General features: G+C 42.0%; 2 protein-coding genes across 4 annotated transcripts in view; one reads left to right on the forward strand and one right to left on the reverse strand.

Annotated features, from left to right (window-relative positions):
- Positions 1-1,152: 1,152 nt before the first annotated feature.
- Positions 1,153-21,020, forward strand: CROT (carnitine O-octanoyltransferase). 3 transcript variants are annotated; one of them, XM_084509946.1, is made up of 17 exons: positions 1,153-1,277; positions 1,499-1,622; positions 6,599-6,723; positions 7,595-7,776; positions 7,958-8,082; positions 10,629-10,737; positions 12,477-12,570; positions 12,671-12,796; positions 13,189-13,290; positions 13,914-13,997; positions 14,123-14,230; positions 14,471-14,601; positions 15,994-16,117; positions 17,959-18,037; positions 18,614-18,707; positions 18,899-19,018; positions 20,088-21,020. In XM_084509946.1, exons 2-17 carry the CDS (start codon positions 1,508-1,510, stop codon positions 20,206-20,208), a joined length of 1,839 nt encoding a protein of 612 aa, XP_084366072.1. In that variant the 5' UTR covers positions 1,153-1,277; positions 1,499-1,507; the 3' UTR covers positions 20,209-21,020. The 3 variants fall into 3 exon arrangements, with proteins under 3 accessions (XP_084366072.1, XP_084366073.1, XP_084366074.1); XM_084509947.1 differs by having other exon boundaries at positions 1,168-1,194; XM_084509948.1 differs by having other exon boundaries at positions 1,193-1,277; positions 1,468-1,622.
- Positions 21,021-22,663: 1,643 nt separating this feature from the next.
- LOC311431665 (ATP-dependent translocase ABCB1-like) overlaps positions 22,664-24,724 on the reverse strand; it is a 43,473-nt gene continuing 41,412 nt past the window's right edge. Inside the window, exons 27-28 of the mRNA XM_084509444.1 lie at positions 23,687-23,833; positions 22,664-23,020 (exon numbers count right to left, since the gene is read on the reverse strand). Of these exons, the coding sequence (XP_084365570.1) occupies positions 22,814-23,020; positions 23,687-23,833 (354 nt within the window). The 3' untranslated portion in view covers positions 22,664-22,813. The remainder of the gene's footprint in view (positions 23,021-23,686; positions 23,834-24,724) is intronic.

The following is a 24,724-nucleotide window of genomic DNA, read 5'->3' on the forward strand; positions in this document are numbered from 1 at the left end:
CTAAAGTGCCAGTGGGAAGAATGATAAGAGATGGTATTGTTACCAAGGACTGCAAAATCATTCGTAGTGTTTTCTGCCTTTGTTATGCTTGTACAACACTAGATTTATAGCTGTGAACTGAATCCTGAATTAAACCTGAAGTCTACTTAAAAATAACTATTGCACACTACAAATCCCTTGTTAAACATTGTTTGTTTATTTATTTTACAATCAGATTATACCTCCCACCTCTTGCACAACGCAGACAGCCTGACACGCACCACCCTCTCCTGCCCGTGACGGCTAAGTCATGTCCGACAGCTTTTTATCCCTGGCTGAAAGGTCGTCCTTGGGGTCTGAGGGTCTTGGAAGCTCTTCTGAGCAACCAGGCCCACCGAAGGACAGGGGGAGAGGAGGATGTCTGTGGGTTGAGCCATAGCTCCCGGCTGCACACCTCCAGGTGTGGGTGGTGCGCGTGGGGGTGGCAGCAACCCTTCCAGCGTGCCAGGAGCCTCTGAATGCAGAAACCTGGTTAACTATGGCAAGTTGGACAGGGTAGCCCGTGTTGCTTGCCCAGCACCCGTGTGGCCAAGCACTCGCTCCAGAAGCAAGGACTGCTCCAAACCCCGCTCTCACCCTTGCGTTCACCTCCACTCCCTCGGTGGGGCCGCTCCCCTACCTGAGCTACCCCACATGCCTCCCAGCCACACGCCCTGCTAACAGCCTGCAGGCAACCCCATGGCCCTGCTACACCCTGTGTGCCACAAAACACCCGTGTCTGCTCCCCAGCAAAAACCCCAAAGCAAGGGGCTCGCGGGGGGGGGGGCTCCAGCTGGGAAAGGCCCCTCAGCGGGTGCCCTGAGGCACGCAGACAAGGCACCCGGACCCCCCCCCAGCCCAGCAGCAGCACTTTCCCCCTTTGTCCTTTAACTCCAGCCCTTCTGCAGGCCCCCAGCCCTTCACCTCCCTCCCTCCCTCCCTCCCTCCCTCCCTCCCTCCTTCCCTTCCCTTCCCTTCCCTTCCCTTCCCTTCCCTTCCCTTCCCTTCCCTTCCCTTCCCTTCCCTTCCCTTCCCTTCCCTTCCCTTCCCTTCCCTTCCCTTCCCTTCCCTTCTCCCTCCCCTCCGCCTCCGCCCCGACCTCGCCGGCCGCCCCGTCCCGTCCCACCCCGTCCCGCCCCGCTCCGCCTCCCGGGCCCGCTGGGAAGTGGGGCAAAGGTAAGGCTGCCTGAGCGCTGAGTCGGCGACAGGGACAGCGACAGGGACAGCGACAGCGACAGGACAGGGACGTGCGGGGCGAGGTGAGCGCTGCCCAGCCCGGCTGGCAGCCGGGGGGGGCCGCCGGTGGCAGCGAGTCCGGCCGGGCACGGCCTGGTGTGGGGAGGTTAACCCAAAAACCCTCCTCTCTGTCGTCCTGCTGCCGTGATGCCTCCCTGCGGGAGGGATTTGGGGAGAGGGAGCGGGGTAGGGAAATAAATCCTCTGCCTTCAGCTTCACCGAGAGCCCTGGCGTTGTGCTGCAGGCCTGCGACATGGAGAAGCAAGTGCAGGAGTCGGCCGAGGAGCGGACATTTCAGTACCAGAGCTCGCTGCCCCCGCTGCCGCTGCCTCCGCTGGACGAGTCTTTGAGCAAATACCTCGAGTCAGGTAAGGGCTGGCACTGATTTAACAGCAGCGCTAAATTAGCACAAAAGTTCTTCCTTTCAGTTTCAGAACAGGAAGCTAAGTGCCCCGAGCAAGCTGAGTAAAGCTCAGTGCCTTACACCGCTTGTCTTTTCTGAGCATGAAAGGAAATCAGATATATGGGAAGGTTGATTTCTTTGGTTTGTTTTTCCCCCCGGAGGGCTTTCTTTCTTCTTTTTATTTTATCTTTTTTAGCTGTATCAGTTGGCCTAATAAAAGGCATTCCTCGCTCTGAAAGTGTCTTTTGCATAATGACTACTTTGCTTGTCCACGACTGTGTTTACCCAGGACCTTTGTGAAAAAAAGTGATTTCGAACTTCTTTTACTTTTTTTTTTTCGTCTTTTCTCGTTAACATTATTAATTATACAGCAGTAGGAGAAGCCAGAGGTAGGCATTTTTTGGTAGTTTACCTTGGAGAGGTTTCTTCCTTGAAACGTGAGCTGTCTAAAGACAATCTTTTAAGGGAAGTTTTGAAAACAAAAGTGCAAATGTGCCTAGCTCTGTGTAGGGCTAGGCTAAAGGACCCTAAGCAGGGCTGTCTGGTGAGCTCTTTGTTATCATACCAGACTTTGATACGTCAGGGAGGACAAAGATACATTACCCAGTATCTTGAGGTTTCTTTCCTGTGCTTCTTTAACCCGTTTCAGAGCTCGGAGACATTGAGCTTTTCTCTCGAATGTCTGCTTTGTGTCTTACCGTCCTCCTACCTGTAATACAGGAATGGCAACAGAATAAAACCCGAAGTTCTGTCCTTAGCAGAAATATGTTACGCTGTGATTTCCCTTTCCCAAAAGACAAATCCTGAAATTCACCGAGTTCCCTTTCACCCTGTGTGTATTGGAAATGGTCCCATGTCACGTTGCAATAGTGATAGGTTTTCTTTGTTGTTTGTCATGTCATCACTATTTGATGGAGGATGTTGAAATGGTGGTTTTGGAGCAGGGAGGGGAAGGAAGTGTTTTCAGAGGGGTGCACGTGTGTCTCAACGAAATTCTTTTACTTTATTGTAATGCACAGAATCACAGAATATCCCGAGTTGGAAGGGCCCCATAAGGATCATTGAGTCCAACTCTTGGGTCCCCAAAGGGCCACTGAAAAATCAGACCATATATCTGAGAGTGTTGTCCAAAGGACAGAGGGGCTAAACTTCTTGAAATCCAGCAGGCTTAGTGCCATGACCACTGCCCTGGGGAGCCTGTCCCAGTACCTGACCACCCTCTCAGTGAAAAACCTTTTCCAAGTATCTAGCCTGACCCTCCCCTGTCTTAGCTCCATGCATGTTGCTCCATGCGGATTAACTTAATTTGTGCTGTAATAGTAGTGAACATGCAGTAACAGAATTGCCCTTCAGAGCTTAGTTTTGTAAGTCCAGCTGGCTTTCTAAGTTAATAAATAACTCTCTCCTGGAGTGATGATACATGACAGTGAACTCTTCCTTTTCTGCTTCTGATCTGTGTTTTCATAAACAGCATGAAAAAAAAATCCAGCTGAGGAGAGATGTGATAACCAGAAGTTATTTCCTACTTGCTGTTCCTTGTACATAAGCCATTCCATAATTTTGGTTGTCATTGATCTTTAGTCCAGTATTTGCAGAGTCTGCAGTGCACAGTTCTAGGCAGTAGCTGGGATGGATCTCGTTGCTTAAACTTTTCGTTTGTTGAGACTGTGAAGGTGAGTGAAGGAGGGGAAGTGCTTCTGAAGTAGGATTTGGAACCTCCAAATGACCCTTTACAGGTGCTCTGAACCATTCTTTGGAAACTCTTGTCCTCTGTTGCTTGCAGGAGGACCCCAAGTGCTTACCATGAGTCAGGGTGCCTGCTGGTAAGGCACACTTGTCTGTTTAAAGCCAGTCAACTGGAAAAGCTGGACAGTGTAGATCTCAGGTGGCTTATTTAGGGCTTTACACTAGCTGCCTCTGCTTTGGATTCAGAATGACTAAGTTTGTTTTGAAGGTAAGACTTGAGCAGAGAAGTTGGGTAACCACTTTATTTACCCTTTCAGCTCACCCCAAGCTTTGGTTTGACTTGAGAGTATGAAAACCCGAAGGTATGGCTTTCTGGTGAAGTTCCTTAACTATGCAACTGAAGCTGGCATTCATGAGATGCTTCTTGCTCCTGGACAGAGGTGATCTAGGCAGAAACGAGGACAAGGTGTATGGGTCTTGGGAAAGTGACAAGACAGATATTTCCCTGAAGCCTATTGAGAAAGGAACTGAGGTGTACTTCCTTCTAGTGCTGTTTCTACATCTGATCAAGTTCTTTTTAAATAGGAAGAGGCCATGTAGTCATAGAATCATACAGGTTGGAAGGGTTAACCTAGACCGTATCCCTGCTGAGAGGTGGTCCACTTGCAGCAGGTTGGTCAGGCCTTGCTGAGCTGTGTTTTGAATACCTGCAGGGCTGGAGATTCCCCAGCCTCTCTGGGTAATCTGTGCTGGTGTTTGATCGCCCTCACAAATAAAGGAGAGGGAGGAGGAACAATTTAAAAAAATAAAAATAAAAATAACCCCACTGTCAATTACAACAACAAAAAAAACCCTCATGTTTTTCTTGTCAGAAATTACCTGTATTGCAGCGTGATTCCAGTTCTCTCTTTTCCTATTCCTGTGCATCTGTGAGGAGCTGTGCTTCAACTTTGCTACACATTTCCATTCAGTTATTACAGAATATACCAAGACCTTCCTTTTGTATTCTCTTCTTAAACTGAAAAAAAAATCAATTTTCAGCCTCTTCTCATTGTCATGTCCTCCAGCCCCCTAGCCATCTTGGTCACCCCTCAAATAGCACCTGTGCTTTCCGTGTTTATCCAGAGAAATGTGAAAAACACTGGCTTGTATTATAATACTCTTGTGGAGTAGTGCAAGGAGCCCAGGATGTATCTGAAAATGGATCTTAGGTTTTCTCCTTTAGATAGGTAATGCAAAATACTGGAATTTCTTTCGTTATTAGGATAAAAATGAAATTATTTTGAAAAGGAGCGAGGAACACCTAGCCTCGGTGGAAGAGGGTTAGCAGAGGGAACACGTAAAGAAACTGGATGTGAATAACTCCGAGGGACTTGATGAGGTGCCCGTGAGTGTGAGGGAGTTGGCCTTTGTCTCTGAGAGGCCATGTCTGATAATCTTTGAAGGATCTTTGTGACTGGAGGGTGTTCCCAAGGACTGGAAATAAGCAAGCACTACCATTGTCTCTGAGAAGGAGGGTCTGGGGGACTGCGGACCCCTTCACCCTCACCTCAGTCCCTGGGAAGGTGGTGGAGCAAACAATCCTGGCAACCATTCCCAATCATTCGAAGGACAGGGAGGCGACTGGGAGTAGCCAGCATGGATTTATGAAGGGGAGAAATCAGGCTTGGCCAACCTGATACCCTTTTATGATGAGGAGACTTGTGCAATTTGGCACGCTGCTTGTATGTAGGAGTCTTGTACACAGCGTGCCTAGTACAAGTAGCTACGGCTGCTGAAGCCTAAGGCTGCAGGCTGTTGAACTTCTACCCAGTTTCAGGGAAGGAAGGCCACGGAGCTGGCTCAAACTGCAAGATAAAGACTACACTGACAGCCTCTGCGCCCACTGGCAGCTTCTAGATGCGAAGATGGGAGAAAGCAGCTCACCTAGATGTGACAGAAGGAACCCATCCAAAGCAGACCGACCTCCTGCCCTAATGTTACTGTTGGTCTGGGCTGCCAGGTGACGGGTTGGGAATGTGGAGTGTAAGAGCGTAAGTGCCTAGGGGTCCCCTTTGTTCGGGGTCCCTCCTCAGAAACACCCTGTATAGGTATTGGACTAGATGTTCTCCCAAGGTCCTTTCCAGCTTCAGCTCCACAGTTCTGCGGAGAAGAAAAAAGTGGTTGAAGGCAAGCAGTTGTAATTCCAGCAAGACGTAGTTGTGAGGAAGTACGATTTTAATTCCATGAGGGTAGACAAGTATTTGGGGCCGTTGTTTCTCCCTGAAGCTAGATTAGAGATGATACAGATACTTCTTTAATTTTTAGTAATCGTGTATCCTTCCTCATTTCTTAACATTTTTAAGTAGGTCACAGGGTTAGCAGTAGCAAGACAGACAAGAAAATATCTGACCCTGTCCAGCAACCTCAAATACAAGTCAGACTTCATTGTGTCAGCCTTGAATGAGCAGACCCCCCACCCAGTTCTTTTTGCCAGTGACTTGCCAGTCTAAGTGTAAAGATAACAGAAAAATCCATTGTACACAGCATTAGTATAAACAAATAATGAGATATACCCCTATACAAACCCACGTCAGCAGTGAGTATGGCAGCTAATAACCATAAATGACACGGTGAAAAGGTTTGAAGGAGGCTTTTTGATGAAAATAATGAGTTCTGCAAATGTTTACGGAGAACTTTGGACTGTGTGGTGTGTGATCCGAGAAAAATCCAGAAGTATTTTAAAATATAAAAATTGGACAGTGTTAACTGACATCAGTAGGGAGAACGTAGGGACAGTTGAGATTTGATGAATACAGGGCTTATAAGCCATGGATGGGCATGAAAATAACGGCAAGTATCTTAGAGTTGGTGCAGTAAGGTGACAGGCATGTGTGGCTCAATGTATTAAGTTACAAAGTTCCTATAAACTTAGTTATTCGTTGAGTTCTCTGGCAGCTGATGGAGACGGGGGGCTCCATGGTATTTCCAGTTACAGTTTAAAATAGACTGGATTAATTTACCTGTTACATATTTCAGGCTTTCAGCAATTGTTGAAATCTGACATTGTATTTGTTTAAAAGTATGTACTTATGTCTTTATTAGAACACACTGATTTAATTACAGCTTTTAAAAGGTGTTTTTCCCTGAAAATATATATCTATTTATTTTTTTTTAATAACTTTTGTGTACTTTCATCCACTCCCTTGTGGACACTTTTATCTTGGAATAAATCTCAGCGCACAGTTGTCTTTAAAAACATTTCCTTTTTTACAGTGAAGCCATTTCTAAATGAAGAAGAATATCAAAGAACCGAGGATATAGTGAAAAAGTTTGAAAATGGGATTGGCAAAGAGTTGCATCAGAAATTAGTGGAAAGAGCTAAAACAAGAAGGAATTGGGTATGTATTTAGATATGTAAGAAATCATAATTCAACTTATTCCTCTGTTGTGTGTGCATGTTACTGCTGCTGCTTTGCTAGGAGAGAAGATATCAGCACCTCTCCAGAGAACGAGTGATAAGCTGGTTGCTCAGCATATGGTTTTGAGAGGCACTTAGCTGTGGTTTTTTTGTTGTTTTTTTTTTCTTCTTAGTGTCTGCCACTTAACCTATGGATATGAGCACACTTGCTTGTATACGTGTGATTTTTTTCAGTTGGGCAGCTAAGAGAGTTCCCAAACTAATATACGAAGTTACCAGCTTTTGAATGCTGTCTTTCTGTCAGTCTCTTCTTCTGTTACCTGCTTTACCCTGCCATGGAGGGGAGGGAGGTGACTTAGAGTTTGGTCCCTCTCTTTCTTGAAGAGGAAGGGATTCAGTGGGGGCCATTCATGAGAACTTTGTAAGTCTTAACGTGACACGTGCCAGAGTGGGGATTTTCAGGTGACAGAAAACTGCGTTGTGAACTGTCCATGGCAGATCCTCACTCACACAAATCCTCTTTCCTTCCCTTCTTCATGGTGTAATGGCTGATACAGCAGCCACAGCTGGCACGTGCAAGAGTTTAAGATGGTGAATATCAGGGAAGAACTTTTCATAGTTCTACGTAATTTTACAGTTTAATAGCCTGAGAAGAGCTATAAGAGAAGAGCTAGATGTAGCATTACCCTCAACAATTAGCTTTTGAACCACTCTCCTGCCTTCTATTATACAGGAACTACTATTCAAAATACTGAAAAACAAAACGAACAAAACCCATGCGGATCAGGCAGTGATTATTAGAGAACTAATGTCTGAAAGTTATTCTGATGCTGAACATTTTTCATTTTCAGCTGGAGGACTGGTGGCTGAATGTGGCTTATCTTGATCTTCGCATAGCAACGCAAATCCATTGCAATATGGGAGGCCCTGCTCCCTTTATTGAACACTTCTGGCCATCCAAAGAAGGCACTCAGATAGAGAGAGCGTGCATCAATACATGGCACACCCTGAAATTCTGGGAGCTGTTACGAGAGTAAGACAATATTTAGAATCAATTATGTCTTCTTACTGATCTATGCGTACCTTAGTAGAGAAAATATGTTTATGTTCATTGGCACAAAGTCTGTGCAGTAGAAGATGGGCTTGTCTTACCTTGACTTACTTCCATAATTATCACCTCTCATGCTTAATTTTGGTATATTTGTTTATTGCAGAGAGAAGGTGCCTATAGAGAGATCTAGGGATGATGTTCTGGACATGAACCAATTTCGAATGCTCTTCAACACTTGCAAGGTTCCTGGAATTACCAGAGACTCAGTCTTCAACTATTTTAAGACTGGTAAACAAATACGGATTGTGGGTTAATACAAGCAAATGTTTTTGTGTTGGAGGCTAGTGGAGCAGTCATTTTAACCATCAATTACTTGCTTCTTCAAAAACTAAATCAGATACTGGGTGTTGAGTGCTTACATAAAGAAGCAAATAAGAAATCCAATCTACTAATGACTTTTTTGGTACGATGTTTAGTCCTTCCTGAATAAGGTTAAAAGAAGGCTCTGCTACAAATTGTGTGTTACCAGCCTGATGCCTCTAAGAATTTTAGTGCTAGCATTAAGAATTTAAAAAGACAAATTCCATGCATTATAAATGTGGGTGTATTACATGTATTATTTGGACAGAATTGCAGCATTGCTTGTAATTGTGTCTTTTTCTCCTGAATGTTTTTCTGGAGTGTGCTCCTGTACATTCTGTTGGGATAATTCTTACATATTTTATGTCACTGCTGCCTCCTGGCTTAGTCAACTTCTTTTATTTTCAGTCTTGAAAATACTCTGTAGAGATTCTTGAAGCCATTCTCTTAAGTTCCTAACAGCTTTCTGGAGTGCTTGGTCAAGAGCTGAAGTAAAAGTGTAATGTTTTTATATGTCCTCATCTAATGTATATTGTGGTGTTAGCAGCCAGCTAACTGAAAACGTAACACCCCTTTCCCACACACACATTTGGATGCCTCTGGAGGTGTTCAGGAGTGTTGCTCTAGTTAATAGTGTGAGATGTGAATTCCTGAAAGACTCAAGAGTTCAAGAGGAAAGATGTATAGCCTTGCCCCACAGAAATTATATAAGGAAATCTCCATGCCATAGAAGGTGAAGAGAAAAACACAAAGCTGAAGGTGCATTTCATGAGGGTTATCTTAGGGTTGCAATTGAAGAATCAATTTAAATACCAAGTCCAAATGGTGGAAATTCAGTGGTATGATCACACTTAATAAACAAAGCTGTGATCTTGTGGATACGCAAGTCATCCACATCCCTTTTTTACCTGAAAATGTTGTAAGATCTTTAAATAATCTTGCTTATGTTATTTTTAATGTCATACACGACATGTGAAATCCATTTCCATGTAGGCTGTCTGTCTCCAGGTGAAACACTTAGTTCAATTAGTTGTGTGTGTGATTCATGGAATATGAATACCTCTAGGGAAGGATTTGGATCATCCAGATATGCAGGTATATAAGACAGAAGGAATCCCTATCTGGAGAGGGATCTGTTTTTCTCCGTTGGCTACAGAGGGGACTGACATAGTCTAAACACTTGCAGTAAGATTCAGATTGCAGAGTAGGACACCTAAAATTTGACAGGTAATGTCAGCTTGGAGTCAAAGACCAGACTAAGATGAAGCCAAAAGACCTTGATCAGTGGAGCCTGGAGAGCTGTTTGGTTCAGCCTGCAGCAGACACCTTACTGAGAACAGATGAAGAGCTCACTAGATTTCAGTAAGTATTGAGTAGATCTCCCCCAGCTGCAATCGGAGATCAGACACAGAATTGTAGGTATCTTAACTTCCAAACTTAATTCTGCCTCTTGCTTTAGACAGCTAAGTTTAGGAGGATGCTCCATAAAATGCCCTAATTTGTTGTCATCCCTTCTTATTTTGGTTATGTTAGATCTTAATTTAGAAAGTAGAGCCATAAGGATAGCTGCATAAAAATCTAGTTGTTAAGATAAAGGCTGTTGTGGGCTTGTGTTGAGTTAAATAATTGTGGATAAAGAAACATACATTTCTTTGTCCTTGGGCAGAGTTTTGTACTATGAGAGCTGTAGCACAGTGGCTCAGTTTCAAAAAAATGTAGCCATGTTTTCTGGGATTTATCATCTGGTTTTATCACAAACTTTTCCAACTTTTTTTTAGTATTAATGCCAGGTAGACGGATAAGATACGACAGTGCTGTGCAAACGTACTTGAGCTAGTGTGGGCCAGTACCACCTGTTTTTCCGTCTAGTGTCCAAATTTGTGTGTTGGTGCCATTTTTACAGATTTGCATGTGCTGACCAGGTCTAACTCACTTCCGTGCGCATCTCTGTTCTTGAGATGTGTATCTGAAACTTGTCAAATAAACACCCTGAGAAGTGAGGGACTCAGTTCATTTCCAAATCAAATGGAAAGTGTCTCAGCAACTTGCTTACTGCATTCTGTTTCCTGCCCCTCCTCTTTGCACCCCCCACCTTTTTTTTAAACAAAACAAATGTCAGTAATTACTCTTGTTTTGGCAGAGGGTGTTCCTGCCTACAGGGTACACAAATAAATGACGTTTACTACTAGGTAACGACAATGACTTGAAGTCATTAATCATGGTGTAGGTATACAAGTTATGTACTTGTACAGATTTTCTCTGAGGCCTTTTAAAACTTCAACACTGCAGTAAGATCATGCAGTTGGTCTTGGAAAATTATTCTTTTTAATGTGTTCCCCTTTTTAACTGTATGAAGTCTAGCTCATTTTGAAGAAAAATGGGGCTGTAGGACTTGCTGAATAGTTTTCCTTTATCTGTCACTGACTTTATCGCTGGTGCTGGATTTTCACATTTTGTGCTTTGCTTTGTTTCAGCGACTGAAGGTGAATGCCCGTCCCACTTAATGGTCCAGTGTCGAGGCCGAGTGTTTACATTTGATGCCATACATGAAGGAAATATGCTGACTCCTCCAGAGATTTCCAGGTTTTCACGCTACCTTGTTTCAAATGAGCTACCTTATTTGAGCTGCATACCAAAGATAGTTCTTTTTCTGTCCTTCTCACTCCAACCAGCTAGGGGTGAGAGAGACTACAACTTTTCCTGCAGCTGTGAACATTCAGATTCTGGTGATTAGTAGATGGCATCTTCTTACCATGAGTCATAATCTTGTTCTTTTGTAGTACACCCTTCAACATCATGCAAAAGGGCTGAATGAAGGTGTTTCAGTAGGAAACACCATGTATGTGTCATGTTTTTTGATGCGGAATTATCAGGACTGTAAGTAATCATTCCTTTCAGGACCAATTTGCACTGATAATTATCCTAGTGCTACCTCGTCATTATCAAGGTTAAAGGACTGCTTTCCTTTTGATAACATTTCAAACCTAATCCATCTGTGGTTAATTTTGAAAAGAGTAGGGGGGCTGGAATTCCTGTTGGTGAGTGCAGCAGTCAAAAATCTTGGTATACGTTGATTTTTTGCTAGTTACAGTGCAGTGCAGTAGCATTTCATTTACATTTCTTGTCTTTGTGCAAGACCAGGGATAGCTGACCACGTTTGTGGTTCTTTTCATACTCCTGAACTGCTGCAAAGGAACAGAGAGAAATAATTTGGTTCTTTAAATAGTAAGTTTCATTGTTTCAAGCTTTTCTATGCTGCATCTCCTCTCTCCCAGTAGCATGCAGAAGTGACAGCTTTTCAAACTGACAGTAGTTCCGTCCACAAGCTTTTCTGCTCTCTCAGCTCTAACGTCACATACAGAGGTAGTTTCAGCATAAGTCCATTCTGATCAATTTTGGATCTATATACATCTACTTGCTAGAGAGGGATTGTACATTTCATTGAGGTCTTCTCCAACTTAAGTGATTCTATGATCTAGGAAGAATTTATGGCATTTGTGCATATGCTGGTTATAGAGCACAGCAGAAGGCTTTTTTTTTTAAAAAAAATAATAATTTCCAATTAAAATTGGCAAAAGATGGGTAACCCATTTCCTTAGGCAAGGCAAAAAATAGAGAATCTCACAAATCACTTTTTTTTTTTTAAAGTTTGGTACTTTAGGATTCAACATCTGTATTTCTGACTTACGTAGTTGTACAAGTTAGATCAAGCAAGCAACAAAGAAGTGAACAACTAGAATAGGGACAAAAACCCTAAAGCTTTTTGTTGGCAAAGTAGATCTCTGTTAATAGCTTTTCAAAGGGGCAGTGCAAGGAACCAATAGGAAGAAGTATTCTTGTGTAGCTGAGTCTCTCCATTTAGGATGCACTGCAGTTACTGTTCTGTAAATTTCAGTTTTTGTCTTGAGTGGAAGTTTTTCCATTGTGTCTCATTAGCTGCTATAAAAGGTGCAGAGCTGCAGTATTGCTGACTTGCTGCTCAGGAAAGTTTGATCTTCCCTGTTGAAGACTTAAATCCAGTTTTAAATTGATTTAAGTGCATGATTAGCACTTTAGGGTCATGGTAGTTTATATGTAAGTCTGTACTGTGCTGATAACTGCAATTGGTGTTGTCCATTAGTGACTGAAAACAAAGATTTTCAGCTGCCCTTCAAACAAATCAGCTCCTTCAGACTCTTCTTAAAATTCATATTAGCTTGTGAATGTAGAACAAAAGTTACACCTTGACAGAAAAAAAGAGAAGATAAAAAGATAAAAAGGATGCTTTTCATACATCTTTGTATGTTCCTTGTTAACTTTAGTTTTTTGAAATCTTCTTATAGGCAACTTACATATATCCAGAAAAGATGCCATAGTGAACCAGCTGGACCAGGAGTGGCAGCCTTGACAAGCAATGAAAGGACAAAATGGGCAGAGGTTGGAATCTTTCGACAGTTTTTTCCTCATTAAAAAAAACACAAATGTGACCACTGGAAATACTTCATTTCACTTAGCTCTGCCATTTCCTGCTTTCTAGATACGTGAATATTTAATTGGTCTTGATCCAAAGAACCTAGCTCATCTTGAAAAGATTCAGAAAAGTGTGTTCACCATCTGCCTGGATGATTCTAGTCCCCATGCAACTCCTGAGAACTACACTGAGGTAGCTAAAGATTTTTGGTAGTTCTTATCTGCTTTTATTTGTATAATTTTTTTCTGCATATGTGCGTGTTTTTTCTGTGGTAAAGTAGCACCTTGCTTCTTCATAACTGAGAGAACGAAGCAGATCAACGTGCAGATAATGTTTCTTGTTGATCCACAGGAATAATTAAATAGTTTGAATTGTTAGGACACTGTAAGTGAGAATAGAGGAAATAGACCTTTGTAGTCGTTTCGCTCTCCATGCTTCAGGGTCCTTAGAAATATAGTCATCAACTTGTTACCACTTTTAATTGTTTCATCTTTAGTTTCATGAAAACAGTTTGTTTCGGCTGACAGAGACTGGCAGCGTACTTCGTATTTCTGAAAACCCACAGTGTATAATTTTTGCTTTAGGTTACGAGGCTGGGAGTAGTAGGTGATCCAACTGTGCGCTGGGGAGATAAATCCTACAATTGCATTTTCTTTTCCAATGGAACCAGCAGTGCATTCTGTGATGTAAGTTGAAAAAAAAAATTGCCCTTATAAACCTTTCAAGTATTCACTTAGTAAGTTTTCCCTTTTGGAATTTTAAATGTTTAACATGTTCCTTTTTAGTTTAGCCTGGTTTTCCAGGCAGCTTGTCTGGCAAGTTTCCAAAAGCAGTCTGCTTTTACAGTGTTACGCTGCTTTTACATGTTACACCATACCTGATTTAAGAATATGAGCTCTGAAATCCTAATCTTATTTCTGTCTTTAACACTCCCTCATTAGTTTCAGAAGTAAATTGCATGAGAAGGCTGAAAATGAATTCTTTATGTTGAACAAGTGTGTTAAACTCAGATTGTTTTAATTCTTAAATGACAGTTCTTAAGTGGCCAGAAAGGTCTACAACCTGCCTGCAGTCTGCTTCTCTCCCGCTGTGCTATGCTGTGCCTATCTAGATGCAGAGCAATCAAAACAGCAGGTGGACTTACGTTAGTTGTATAAGTATTGCAGAAGAACTAGAAAAACAAGCTAAACCCTCTGTTGTAAAGTTGTTAGTCTGTGGGGAAAGTAAGTGGGGTAGGGGAAAAAAAAAAACAATTTGATCCTCTTGCAGTCATGCAAGTAATGCAATATCTTGTCCTGTATGATTCCAGCATTCTCCTTTTGATGCCATGGCTTTAATTACCATGTTAGTGTATACCGATCGCAAGATTATTGAGAATGAGGGAAAATGGAAGGTATGTATACTTTAATCTTTCAAATGTATTAGTTAGTGTCATTTTTTTTTTTTAACGTGTAACATTTTCTGTTTTCTCTCTCTCTCTCTCTTTTTTTTTTTTTTTTTCTGTCTGCCTTCTCCCAGGGATCAGATAAAGTGAGGGATCTTCCTTGGCCAGAGGAACTTGTATTCACAGTGGACCAAAAGGTTATTAATGAAATTGGACGTACTAAAGAAATATATTACGAAAAGGTGAAATTTCTTTCTGCTTCTCCTAATTGTCATTGATTTTTTTCATTGTGTTTGTGTGGTTTTAGCTGTTCTTTGTGCCAGAGAACAGGGGTAAATGTGTAATGAATTGATGAATCAGGGGATTTAAAACCATGGTTGAATTTGTACCACGTTTGTTTTGTGTTGAATATGTTTCATTTGAAGTGGACCAAGTTGTAATATTTGAAATGACTTTTTTTTTCCCCTCCTGTGGATCAACAGGTATCTCAACTGGAGATAGTGAGTTATGCCTTCACATCCTTTGGCAAAGCATTGATTAGGAAGAAGAAACTTCATCCTGATACGTTTGTGCAGCTTGCCCTTCAGCTGGCTTATTACAAATGTCACGGACGGTAAGAAAAGCTCATTACCCAGATGATGAATGAAAAACAGAGCATTGAATAAAGGTGTGGATCTGGAGGTGTAACGCAGTGGCCTTGCAGTGCCCATGTATAACTTGCTATAGGGATAAAAGAATGAAGAAGCAAGGTTTTGCTTTGTTTTGTTTGCTTTGAAGATCAAATAAGGCCTTGTTTTGCACCACTGAAATTCAAGGGGCTTCTGCTCTTAGCTTTGGAAGAATTGTCTTGTTCCCCCCACAGGGATTGTGTGCATACATATTATGGAACGGAGGGCAGACAAAAGTCCATGAAAACATGAGTTTGGACTATACAAAGTAAATAACAGGGCAAATTTGAAACTTGCAGTGGGTCAGGATTCCTTAATGCCAAACAGTTGCTCAGATGGAGAAGAAATCTTTATCTGTAGCAGCTTGACAGCCATCAGTAAAATCGTTAGCCTTCCAAACCTGTAAAAGGACTCTCAAAGTTCAGTGTCTGTTTCCTTCAGCACTGTTAGATGTGGAAGTTTGGGTGGTAGTAATAGAGACACGGACCCTCCAGAAGCTTGGCTCAGCAGTTTTGTGCATGTCATTTTGTTTTGGATTCTTGGTAAAAGACACCATTCTTCCTGGTACTGGTGATCCCAAATTTCTCTTTGCTAGCTAGCCATGATTATGGCTTGGATGAATCATTACTGACCCAGCAAGTATTGCTTGCTTCAGAAAAAAAGAGGGTTTCATCATGCGACTATGATGTTTAGTCACTGGAGGTGCTTGTCCTATCAGACAGGCTAGATCTTGGTTTGCTAAACATTGGAATAAATTGTCTGACTAAAATAGCTTGTTGAGTCTGTTTTAAACACACTATTATGTTGCATTTCAATTGTATAAATGGTAGAATATGGTAGAGCTGGGGAAACTCCAGAGAAAAGCTAGATGAGTGTCAGTATGCAAGAGATAAGGATTTGAGCCTTTCCCTTATAAACATTGAGCGTTGGAAAACACTGCGTATGTCAGGTGTGTCTCTAAATTTTTGAGCTTTTGTGTGGTGTTAGATGGTTTCTTTGATGGAAATATATAGTGAAACTGAACACTGCATAAATTCAGCTTTGTTAAACTAGTACAGTACATCTTTAATCAGCAGAAAATAGCCATGACAACCCAGCCTTTCAAGAAGTGATTACAGCATTGGCGCTTTTTCAGTCGTCTGTCTCGTAACAGCTTGCAGAGCTCCTTTGTGGCTCCTTCTCAGATACACATGCACACAAACGCAAATTAGGGGCTTGCTGATGGCTGTAACTGGGCTGGATATGTAGGATACTTTGCAGAATGTTTTTTTTTTTTCTTGGAGAGAGCATAGTTTCATTAAGCTGATGAGATATTCTTCCCTCATTTTTCTTCTCAGCCCGGGCTGCTGTTATGAGACTGCAATGACCAGGCGCTTCTATCACGGCCGCACAGAGACCATGAGACCGTGCACTATGGAAGCAGTGGAGTGGTGCAAGTCCATGCTGGATCCTTCTGCCAGTGTAAATACAGAAATCCTACTTTTAATCATAATGCATTTAGAAGGCGTGTCATTTGAACTACTTAAAATTCACTTTCCTACCGTCTCATTAATGGGAGTTGGCTTCTTTCCAGTAAGACAAATTGCAAGTGTTGGGTTGCTTGAGGTCTTGCTGCAGTTGCTGTGACTGAGGTGAGCCGTCATGCGTGGGTTTGGTTTGATTTTTTTTCTATTTTTTTTTCGTTTTTTTTTTTTTTTTCTATTTACACTTGGTTTTCAAGTCTGTCTTGAGTTACATTCACACTGATTTTCATGCCTGAGAAAGTAACTGGCTCAGAACCGATGTGTTCTGCCATGGAGTGGTTCTGTTGTTTTAATTTTAAAGTGAAAGAGGGAGATGTTAATCTAATCATTGAGTCCAAGAGTGAGGTTGAAATCTGCTTGTGTCCTAGTGGCAACAGGGATGTATTCCAGAGTTTGCCTCTGAATAGCTTAGCCGGTGACCTTTCCTTTTCCAGCAACTGCCCTTTAGTGCATGGCTGGCGAGGGATTTCATGCCTTTCTTGCCAAGTGAAAGCTGTACAAAAGCTCCTTCTGTTGTCCTCACTGCACATTGCTCAGCCTGAGAAATGAAGGAAGGAGAAGATTTGGAACACAGGGCTACACATCTCTAAGGAAGTTCAGGGGTTACATATTGTTAATGGCTCTGAGAAACACACAGGAGTATAGCTGCCAGGAAGTATGTGTGATGGATGATTAGTCCTGGAGAGTGGATTTTCCTGGTCTTCGCTATCTTCTTGTGGCATATGCTGCAGCTTTAAAACTTAGCTTTTGTGCTGTTATTTACATCTGCTTTCCTATTGCAAGTATGGGCTCCTGTTACTTCCCTGCTATTCAGTTAGCTTCTAACCAAGTATCAGGCGTTTATGGATAATACACAGAGAGGTTTGTTACTTCCAGCACTAACAGTAGCCTTCTCCTCTTTCTTTTTGTCATCATCTCCAAATGTCTTCCCAGTGCTGTTTTTTTATGATAATCTCTTAGGGGGCTTTAACAGCATTTAACCTGCTCAATGGCATTGAAATAAACATGCTTAGAAGGCTACTCTTAAGGTACTTGAAAATACCCGAAGTTGGGCACTTTGGAAGAAAATCCATTTGAGTTACATTTTCTTCTTCCCCTTGTGAGCTTAGCAGCTTGGGTTTTATCCAAATAGAGTGGCTACTGGCAGTGGGTCACATTCCATGCTGCAGCCTCTCACGTACTGAGTACAAAGACAGAAGGTGCTCCTTGAGTAGTTAAAGAGCTAGCAGGACCTAAGTACAAGCCAGGATGTGTGTGTTTTAATTAGAGTAAAGAGGCAGGATGCACTTTTTTTTTTTTCTGCTTTCTCTTCACAGTTTTTTTTCTTTTTTTCTTTTTTCTTGTCTTGGAAAATGATGCTCATATAAATGCAGCCAAACCTGCTAAAAGCTCGTTGGCTTTCTAAGTAAGTGGTAGAAGATTTTTGGTTTTGATTGCTCTAGTTGACAGTGGCTACTTTGCACTCTTTCAGCTTGTTTGGAAAAGAGCATGAGGCTTAGCATGTTAGTCAGTGCAAAAGTGACCTGGATAACAGAACACAGATACAGGGAACAAATGAGCAAGTTCTCATGAAAAAGGAATTTGGATTTGGGAGAAAGAGTTTGAGAAGTTTAAGAATATGGGTGAGTCACAAGGTTCTAATGTACCTTTCAATTCCTACATTTTCTTCTATCTAAAATTGCTAGAAGTTGTGAAAGGGAAAAACTTGCTGATCAGTGCTTTGTAATGTGTTACTTGTGTATGTTGTTTTTTTAACCTGTTTCCCCTTACTTTAAACAGAGTTACGAACGCCTACAGCTGATGCATGCAGCGTTTGCAAAGCACAATAAGCTGAGGAAAGAATGTGAGAATGGAAGAGGTACTCTTGGATCCAAAGTTATTTCTTTCCTTGTGGGTGGAAAGGGAACATTTCTGTGTGCTAATGTATCTTCTGTCTTCTTGTTCTCAATAAAACTCCCCCTCAACATTTTATATGTAAGTAATTTTGGGAAGAGGAACTGAAACCAACTCCTTGTACCCTTCCTTGCACCCTAAAGACTTGTCCACTTTAAATGTCAATTAATTTTTTCTGCCAGTGGGCCAATTTCAGTGTATCGAACTCTTCTTCCTTGCTGAAACAGAAGTTTTCTTGGGTTTTGTTTTCTGCAGGGTACGTGCTGGGTTTGTATTACTTAGCTTATTTGCATTTGCGTTCAGTGTTGCGAGCTGGAGGTGTTGAAGGCCTCTTCCCAAATATCATTACCAAAATATACCCAAGCATTACCAAATATTTGGGAAGCAGTTTTGTGTGCCACAGTTTGAATTTTTTATTTTTATTTTTTGCTAGACTGCGTCAATTTTTGTCCCTTGGCTGCTATTTGAGCTTCAGCTATCCAGAAAAGAAAAAGCAGGGAATGCTGCTGTTAATGATGCAGTTTGTGCGTTTCTTTGACAGGATTTGACCGTCATCTCCTGGGTCTCCTGCTCATAGCCCAGGAGCAAGGGCTCCCAGTGCCAGAGCTTTATGTGGATCCTGCCTTCACAGCCAGGTAACCAGGGGCTTGTCCTGCGGGGAAGTGGTAACAAAGTCCCTTGGGAACTGAAGACAGAGGTTGTTACATTGACCTCAGGCCTGATGATTTTCTCAACTCTAGGACAAAATAACTTTTTTTTTTTTTTTGTTAAATTGACTTTGAAATTAACTTTAAAAATGCTGTTTTTGTTTTGTGGTGTTTTACAGTGGAGGAGGTGGGAATTTCATTCTTTCAACTAGCCTGACTGGCTACACCAGATTCAGTGGATGTGCACTCCCTATGGTAGACCATGGCTATGGCTTTTTCTATGCAATCCGAGATGACCGGTGAGGATGTCATTTCAATTTGGGCCTTCATTCTTTCTCTGTATCACAAAAGGAAAGATAGCTAACAAGTAGAGGAAGGGAAGGAAGGAGAAGAGGAAACATGGTTGAACATGTCAGAAAAGGTTGAAGTGAGGTAAAGAAGAATAGAGGCATTAACGTTCTGGGAAAGCATGTGTGGGAGGAAGGACAGATGGTGGAGGTGACATGAGCACCGAGATGCTGACACTGAGCAGAAAGGAAAGAGTTGGGAAGGTGAAAGGGGGAACAACAGAAGTTAACCTTTAAAATAAGATTTAAAATAAGCTTTCTCCTTAGAGATCATTAAATGTAACACATGCAAAGGTGTTTTTAAAAAGTAGTTATTGACTGACAGACCAGATGGAGCACAGCTGAACACACTGTCCATCATTTTTTGACAGTGATGCACACACCTCTTGATTCAACAAAGAAGAAGCTAAAGTATTTGGCTTCACTTCTCATAAAATGGTAGAATTTGGAAAGATCTAGCTTCAGCTCCTTAGTCTTAAGGACAAAAATTACCCCTTGTTCACCAAATCAAATAAATTACTTTGATTATAGTGTGCTGAGATAACCTGCTATTTTGTGATTCAGGTGTAGTTTGATGACTAGTTTCTAATGCTAAATAAAGACTTCACTGTAGATTGGATTCAGTTTAAGAATACAAAACAATTATACTTTCCCCTGTAGCTCTGTTAACATAAATAGATAAAGATTAGTTAAATAGACAAAAAGTACTTTACAATTCACAGAAACTAGTTTATTCCTTCTCTGCGTTTTCAAACGTAGGCAGAAAAGTTATGTCAGAGTGTATGTAGAAATGGGTATTTAAATCAGAATACCTAGTTTCAAGATCTGTAAACATTGTCACTTTTACTGTAGGCTATGGGGGTTTGAATCCTTAAATTTTCTGTATGTTGAGATGGTGTGTTTATTTGCTAATTTTTGCTTCAGAGCTTGTGGATAATTTGATTTTTGAGGCCAATTCATATGACTTATTTTAGACCATGATAATTAAGAGTGATAACTTCATTGTTTTCTATATTGCCAGGATTGTTGTTAACTGTTCTTCCTGGAAATCATGCCTAGAGACCAACGCAGAAGTGCTGTGCAGAACTGTATTCCAGTGTTTTCAGGACATACTGCAGTTAACAATCACAACTCAGTTATAAGGTTGATAATGATATGAAAGAGTTGGCAGGTTATATGCAGAACTTGTAAATGAAACACTGCTCAAGAGAACTGTTGTATTCAAGCTAAGACTTGTAATGATCTGTGTGAAATCTACCTGTGTTCATGGGATTTACTGTGGTACCAGTACCCATTTAAAAGTAATGTAGCCATTTGCAACAGCAATGCAAGTAGTAGTACTTGATCCGTGTCAAACTATGCAATATTAAAATATGCCTCAACAATGCAAACGTACTTGGGAGACATGGTGTTGGAAATGGAGAATTTATGGGAGATTTGTATTTATGATCTTAGTAGTAACACATAGAATACTTTGTAGTCTAATGATACTGTTTATGCCCGTGGAGCACTTACCTGTGTACTTCAAAGTAACCACACTCTCCTCTTTAGTGACCGTGCTGCCTATTCATAGTGGTTTATGAAATAGAAGGGCTGCCTTCATCAGGCTGTACTGTTTTGTAAGGTATCTTTCACTTTTACTACCTGGATTAGATCAAATAAAGGTTGTATTCGTGTATGGGGATGTTCATGCTTCATTTATAATATAAGAGCACTGCAATATGAAGTATTTTGAAAAAGCCTTCAAGAAAGTAGTATATTAATTCCAAATTTCTCAGAGTTTACGTCTTCTAGTGAGCTGTGAATTTCTCTGCTGCTTTATACTAGTAATACCCAGTAACAGTAAGCACTGAATGCAGTTTGATGAGACTCTCAGGATTTTAAGACTTTTGATTCCTGTCTTTGAGCAGCTTTGTATTTTCCTCTCTTTAAATAAAATTCTTCCAAAAATCAATTTTTTTTTAAGTTGATTTATTTTTAAGTTGATACTTGATCGGTGTTGACTTTGTGAAAAAGATGATCTTTGGGGAACAGATGCTGAACGTGAAATTGAAGTTCTAAAGTACCTGCTGTTTGCTTTCTTCTCCAGTTTTTGGAGTTTTGGGAGAGATCAAAGATAAGTTGTTTTACTGCAATAACTAATCCTCAGCTAGTACTGAAACAGTCCCCTTGCCCTCTAGGAACTCTGTAGCATATTTTTTTTCCACAGTAGCAAGAACAGTCTCCATTTTTATTTGTTTGTTGTAAGGAGTAAAGCATCTTGATTTGAAGATTTCCCTACTAAGTTTATGCTCTGTGCTTTAGTCCTACCTGGTCCCTGAAGTGTTTATAAACAAGTGTTTAAGCACTTGTTTATTTGTTTGTTTTTTCAAGTATGTGTTGATTTGGGAAAACATATCAATGGGGAAGGAGCACAGTGGAGTAGGGACCCTAAGTTCAGCTCAAGCTGGTTAAGCTGTGCAGTCTCGCTGTCATTGACCAGGCACTGTTCAAAGCAGGAGCCTGCAGAAAGTGCCTGCACCCATTACTACACTGGTGAGCTGGGAACAGGAGCCAAGTTCCAGCACTGATGGGTCAGAGTCAGCTGCCAGTCTCAACAGGCTTCCTTTTTCCACTGCTGTGGTTTGTATGTGCGTTTGTTCAGAAACAATCATACCTGGTACAGCACTTTGGGACACATCTCTGTTAAGGAATACATTGCTACCTTAGGCCTGTGAGTGCCAACATGGTTTTTGCATGATGAAGAGCTATTCTTTTTAGTCTCCTTTTCTGAAAAGTTTTTGGTCACCTGTTGTCATATATCTCACTGCCATAGTTGTCACTTGCTTGAGGTTTAGAAAGAATGCAATGTTAGAATATGTAGTTGCAACGACCCTGTAAAGACAGCACCTGAAATCTGAACAGAATCATTTTCTCATCCCTTTTTCACTAACACATATTTAAAAGCCTCCTGCCACTGGGCCAGACGCTGCGCTTTTCCCTCCCCACAAAAACAATGCCCAGTTCAGTGCTCCTGCCCTGAAAACTGAAGGGTTTGAACCTCTTCTCACAGGTAACTAGTGATAAGACTAGAGGGAATGGCTTCAAGTTGTGCCAGGGGAGGGTCAGGTGGGAAATGAGGAGACATTTCTGCTCAGAAAGAGCAGTCAGGCATTGGGACGGGTTGCCCAGGGAGGTGGTGGAGTCACCGTCCCTGGGGGTGCTCAAGAAGAGGTTGGACGTGGTGCCTGGGGACATGGTTTAGTGGGTGATAGCGGTGGTAGGGGATGGTTGGGCTAGATGATCTAGGTGGTCTTTTCCAACCTTAATGATTCTGTGATTCTAGGTCAGCAGACTGATTTCTATGATTCTATGAAACCCTCTCCCTGCTTTTGTACACGCTTCCATTCACTGCATGCCCCCCAGCTCTGCACAGAGCTGGGTGCTGCAGCGGTGCTCCTCTCTGCGCCCTGAGACAGAATCTGCACCCTGAGGCCTTTGCTGTGCAGTTTGGGAAGGCAGTCGGGCTTTTTTGTAATGGCCACATAGTTTTAAATTTGAGTAGCTATAAATTTTTGTGCTGGTGGCAGAATATTCAAAGAGCATTAGGTTCTTAAATAACGGAGGTACATTTGTTTTAATAGTTGTGGGATTTAAGGAAGCTATTTACAGAATTTTACCAAAACCAGAAGTACTGAAGTACCCGTAAAAGGCTCAAAGTATTGAACCAGCCATACAGCTACACTCAGCAAGAGCTGCTGCCCTTTATCATACAACACATGGCCTACTTTGAACGTTGACCAGAGAATAGTAGATGCCTTTTTCAGCCAGGAGCTGCTGATGAGTCCCTTGCTCTACGACCTTGCCGTTCTGGATCACGGCAATCTTGTCAGCATTCTGGATGGTGGACAGGCGGTGAGCTATCACGATGCAGGTGCGACCTTCCCTGGCTTTATCCAGCGCTTCCTGGACAATCTGCACAATGAACAAGCAAACGCAAGACAGTATACCAAAGGCTGGGACAACTTCTGAGCTTCCAAATTTGAAATTACCCTGCAGTGAAAAGCTTATACCTGTTGACTGTTCAGTCCCACTGTTTGTACATGTAGGGTGGGGGGCAGGACACAGACCGTATATTTTTATATTAGAAACTTAAATATTTTTGCTGGAGGTTGATAATACACATTAGAAGTGACACGTTTTCAGGTTTCTTTTCAGTTTTTCCCTGCAACCTGCCTTGTATCATAGTTCCATGCTTATGTTCTTTGTGCAATTGGTCTGTGCTTGAAATGCAGCTGATATCCTGCTAAAAGTGGAAAGGCAGGGCAGGCTGTGTGGGGGGAGCTTCTGCTGCCCTGCCCTGAGGCCCTCTATTACTTGGCATCCTGGAAGTCCTCCAACTGCAGGGCCACAGCCTCTGCGTCACTTCCCAAAGGAGGCTCGTTACAGCCAGCCAAAAAGCCTCTGTTACTCCATAAGGAACATTTTGGCTTCTTATGAAAATAAAGAAGAAATGCAAATACTTATTTTCATAAAAACCTTCTATTTCCCATTTGGGGTTTTAATGTGTGGGTGAAGACATCCCAGTCAATGCACGACCAGCCATTGCAATCCCAGTTCCCATTTGCAAAGCCAAGGTACCTTTTCGCTTTCTGTATCCAGAGCAGAGGTAGCCTCATCTAGCAGCAGGATTTGGGGCTGCCGTACAAGAGCTCGGGCAATAGCAATGCGTTGCTTCTGACCACCGGAGAGCTGGGTTCCTTTGTCTCCCACACGTGTGCTGTATTTCTACATATGGAAAAGCAGTGTAAGCGTAAACCTAGATTTGGATCAGGATCTGTGAAGCGTGACATTTCAGCTGCATTTCCACCTAGGTATGATTCTGGGGCAGCACAACTGACTCACAAGTGATTTTCCAAGTGGGTGAGGACTCTCCAGAGAATCACAGAATGGTTGAGGTTGGAAGGGACCTCTGGAGATCACCTGGTCCAACCCTGCTAAGGGCATGATCCCCTAGAGCACAATGCCCAGGGCTGCCTGCAGTAGCTGAGCTGAGAAGCACATTTCCCAGTGTATTTAGCTGCAGAGCAAACCCAGTGATGCTGAGCAGTGTCATTTGGTTTTGGGTGAGGGACTGCAGTGCAGAGAAGGAGAATGGCAGGCATGGGGTGAGACAGCAAGGCTGTGACATTGCAAACCCAACAGCCTAAGCTCAGCACCCAACAGCCTAGGCAGTCAGCTCCTCTTTCTGTTCTCCATAAGAAAGAAATAGCCTGAGAGACACTGTCAGTGATAACCAAATCCAAGTTCTAAGTTTTCAAGGAACTAATTTGAACTAGTCAAATTCAAAATCCCACCTGCCTCACACCCTTAAAACTAACACAAATTTACTCGAGAAATTTGATTCCAACTCTGCATTCCCCTGTTGGACTTCTTGACTGCCTACTATATAAGCAAATATACATCTTGTGTCTGAGAGATAAGATTTTGCATGAAAAACTCACTTACCTCCTAAGTCTGTGGAAGTATATTATCTCAGAAATATTAGTCTTGGCCTGTGTTTTTGACAAAAGTAAGCTGACAAACTGGTGTTAGCTTGAGCTGATGTATTCAAAGAGCAGCTAAGGAGCTCCTTTGCCTAACAGTAGGTACAAATAGGGGAGGCAAGAGAAGAAAGCA

The sequence above is a fragment of the Aythya ferina genome (genome assembly GCF_964211825.1).
Source record: "Aythya ferina genome assembly, chromosome: 2".
NCBI classification, from domain to species: domain Eukaryota; kingdom Metazoa; phylum Chordata; class Aves; order Anseriformes; family Anatidae; genus Aythya; species Aythya ferina.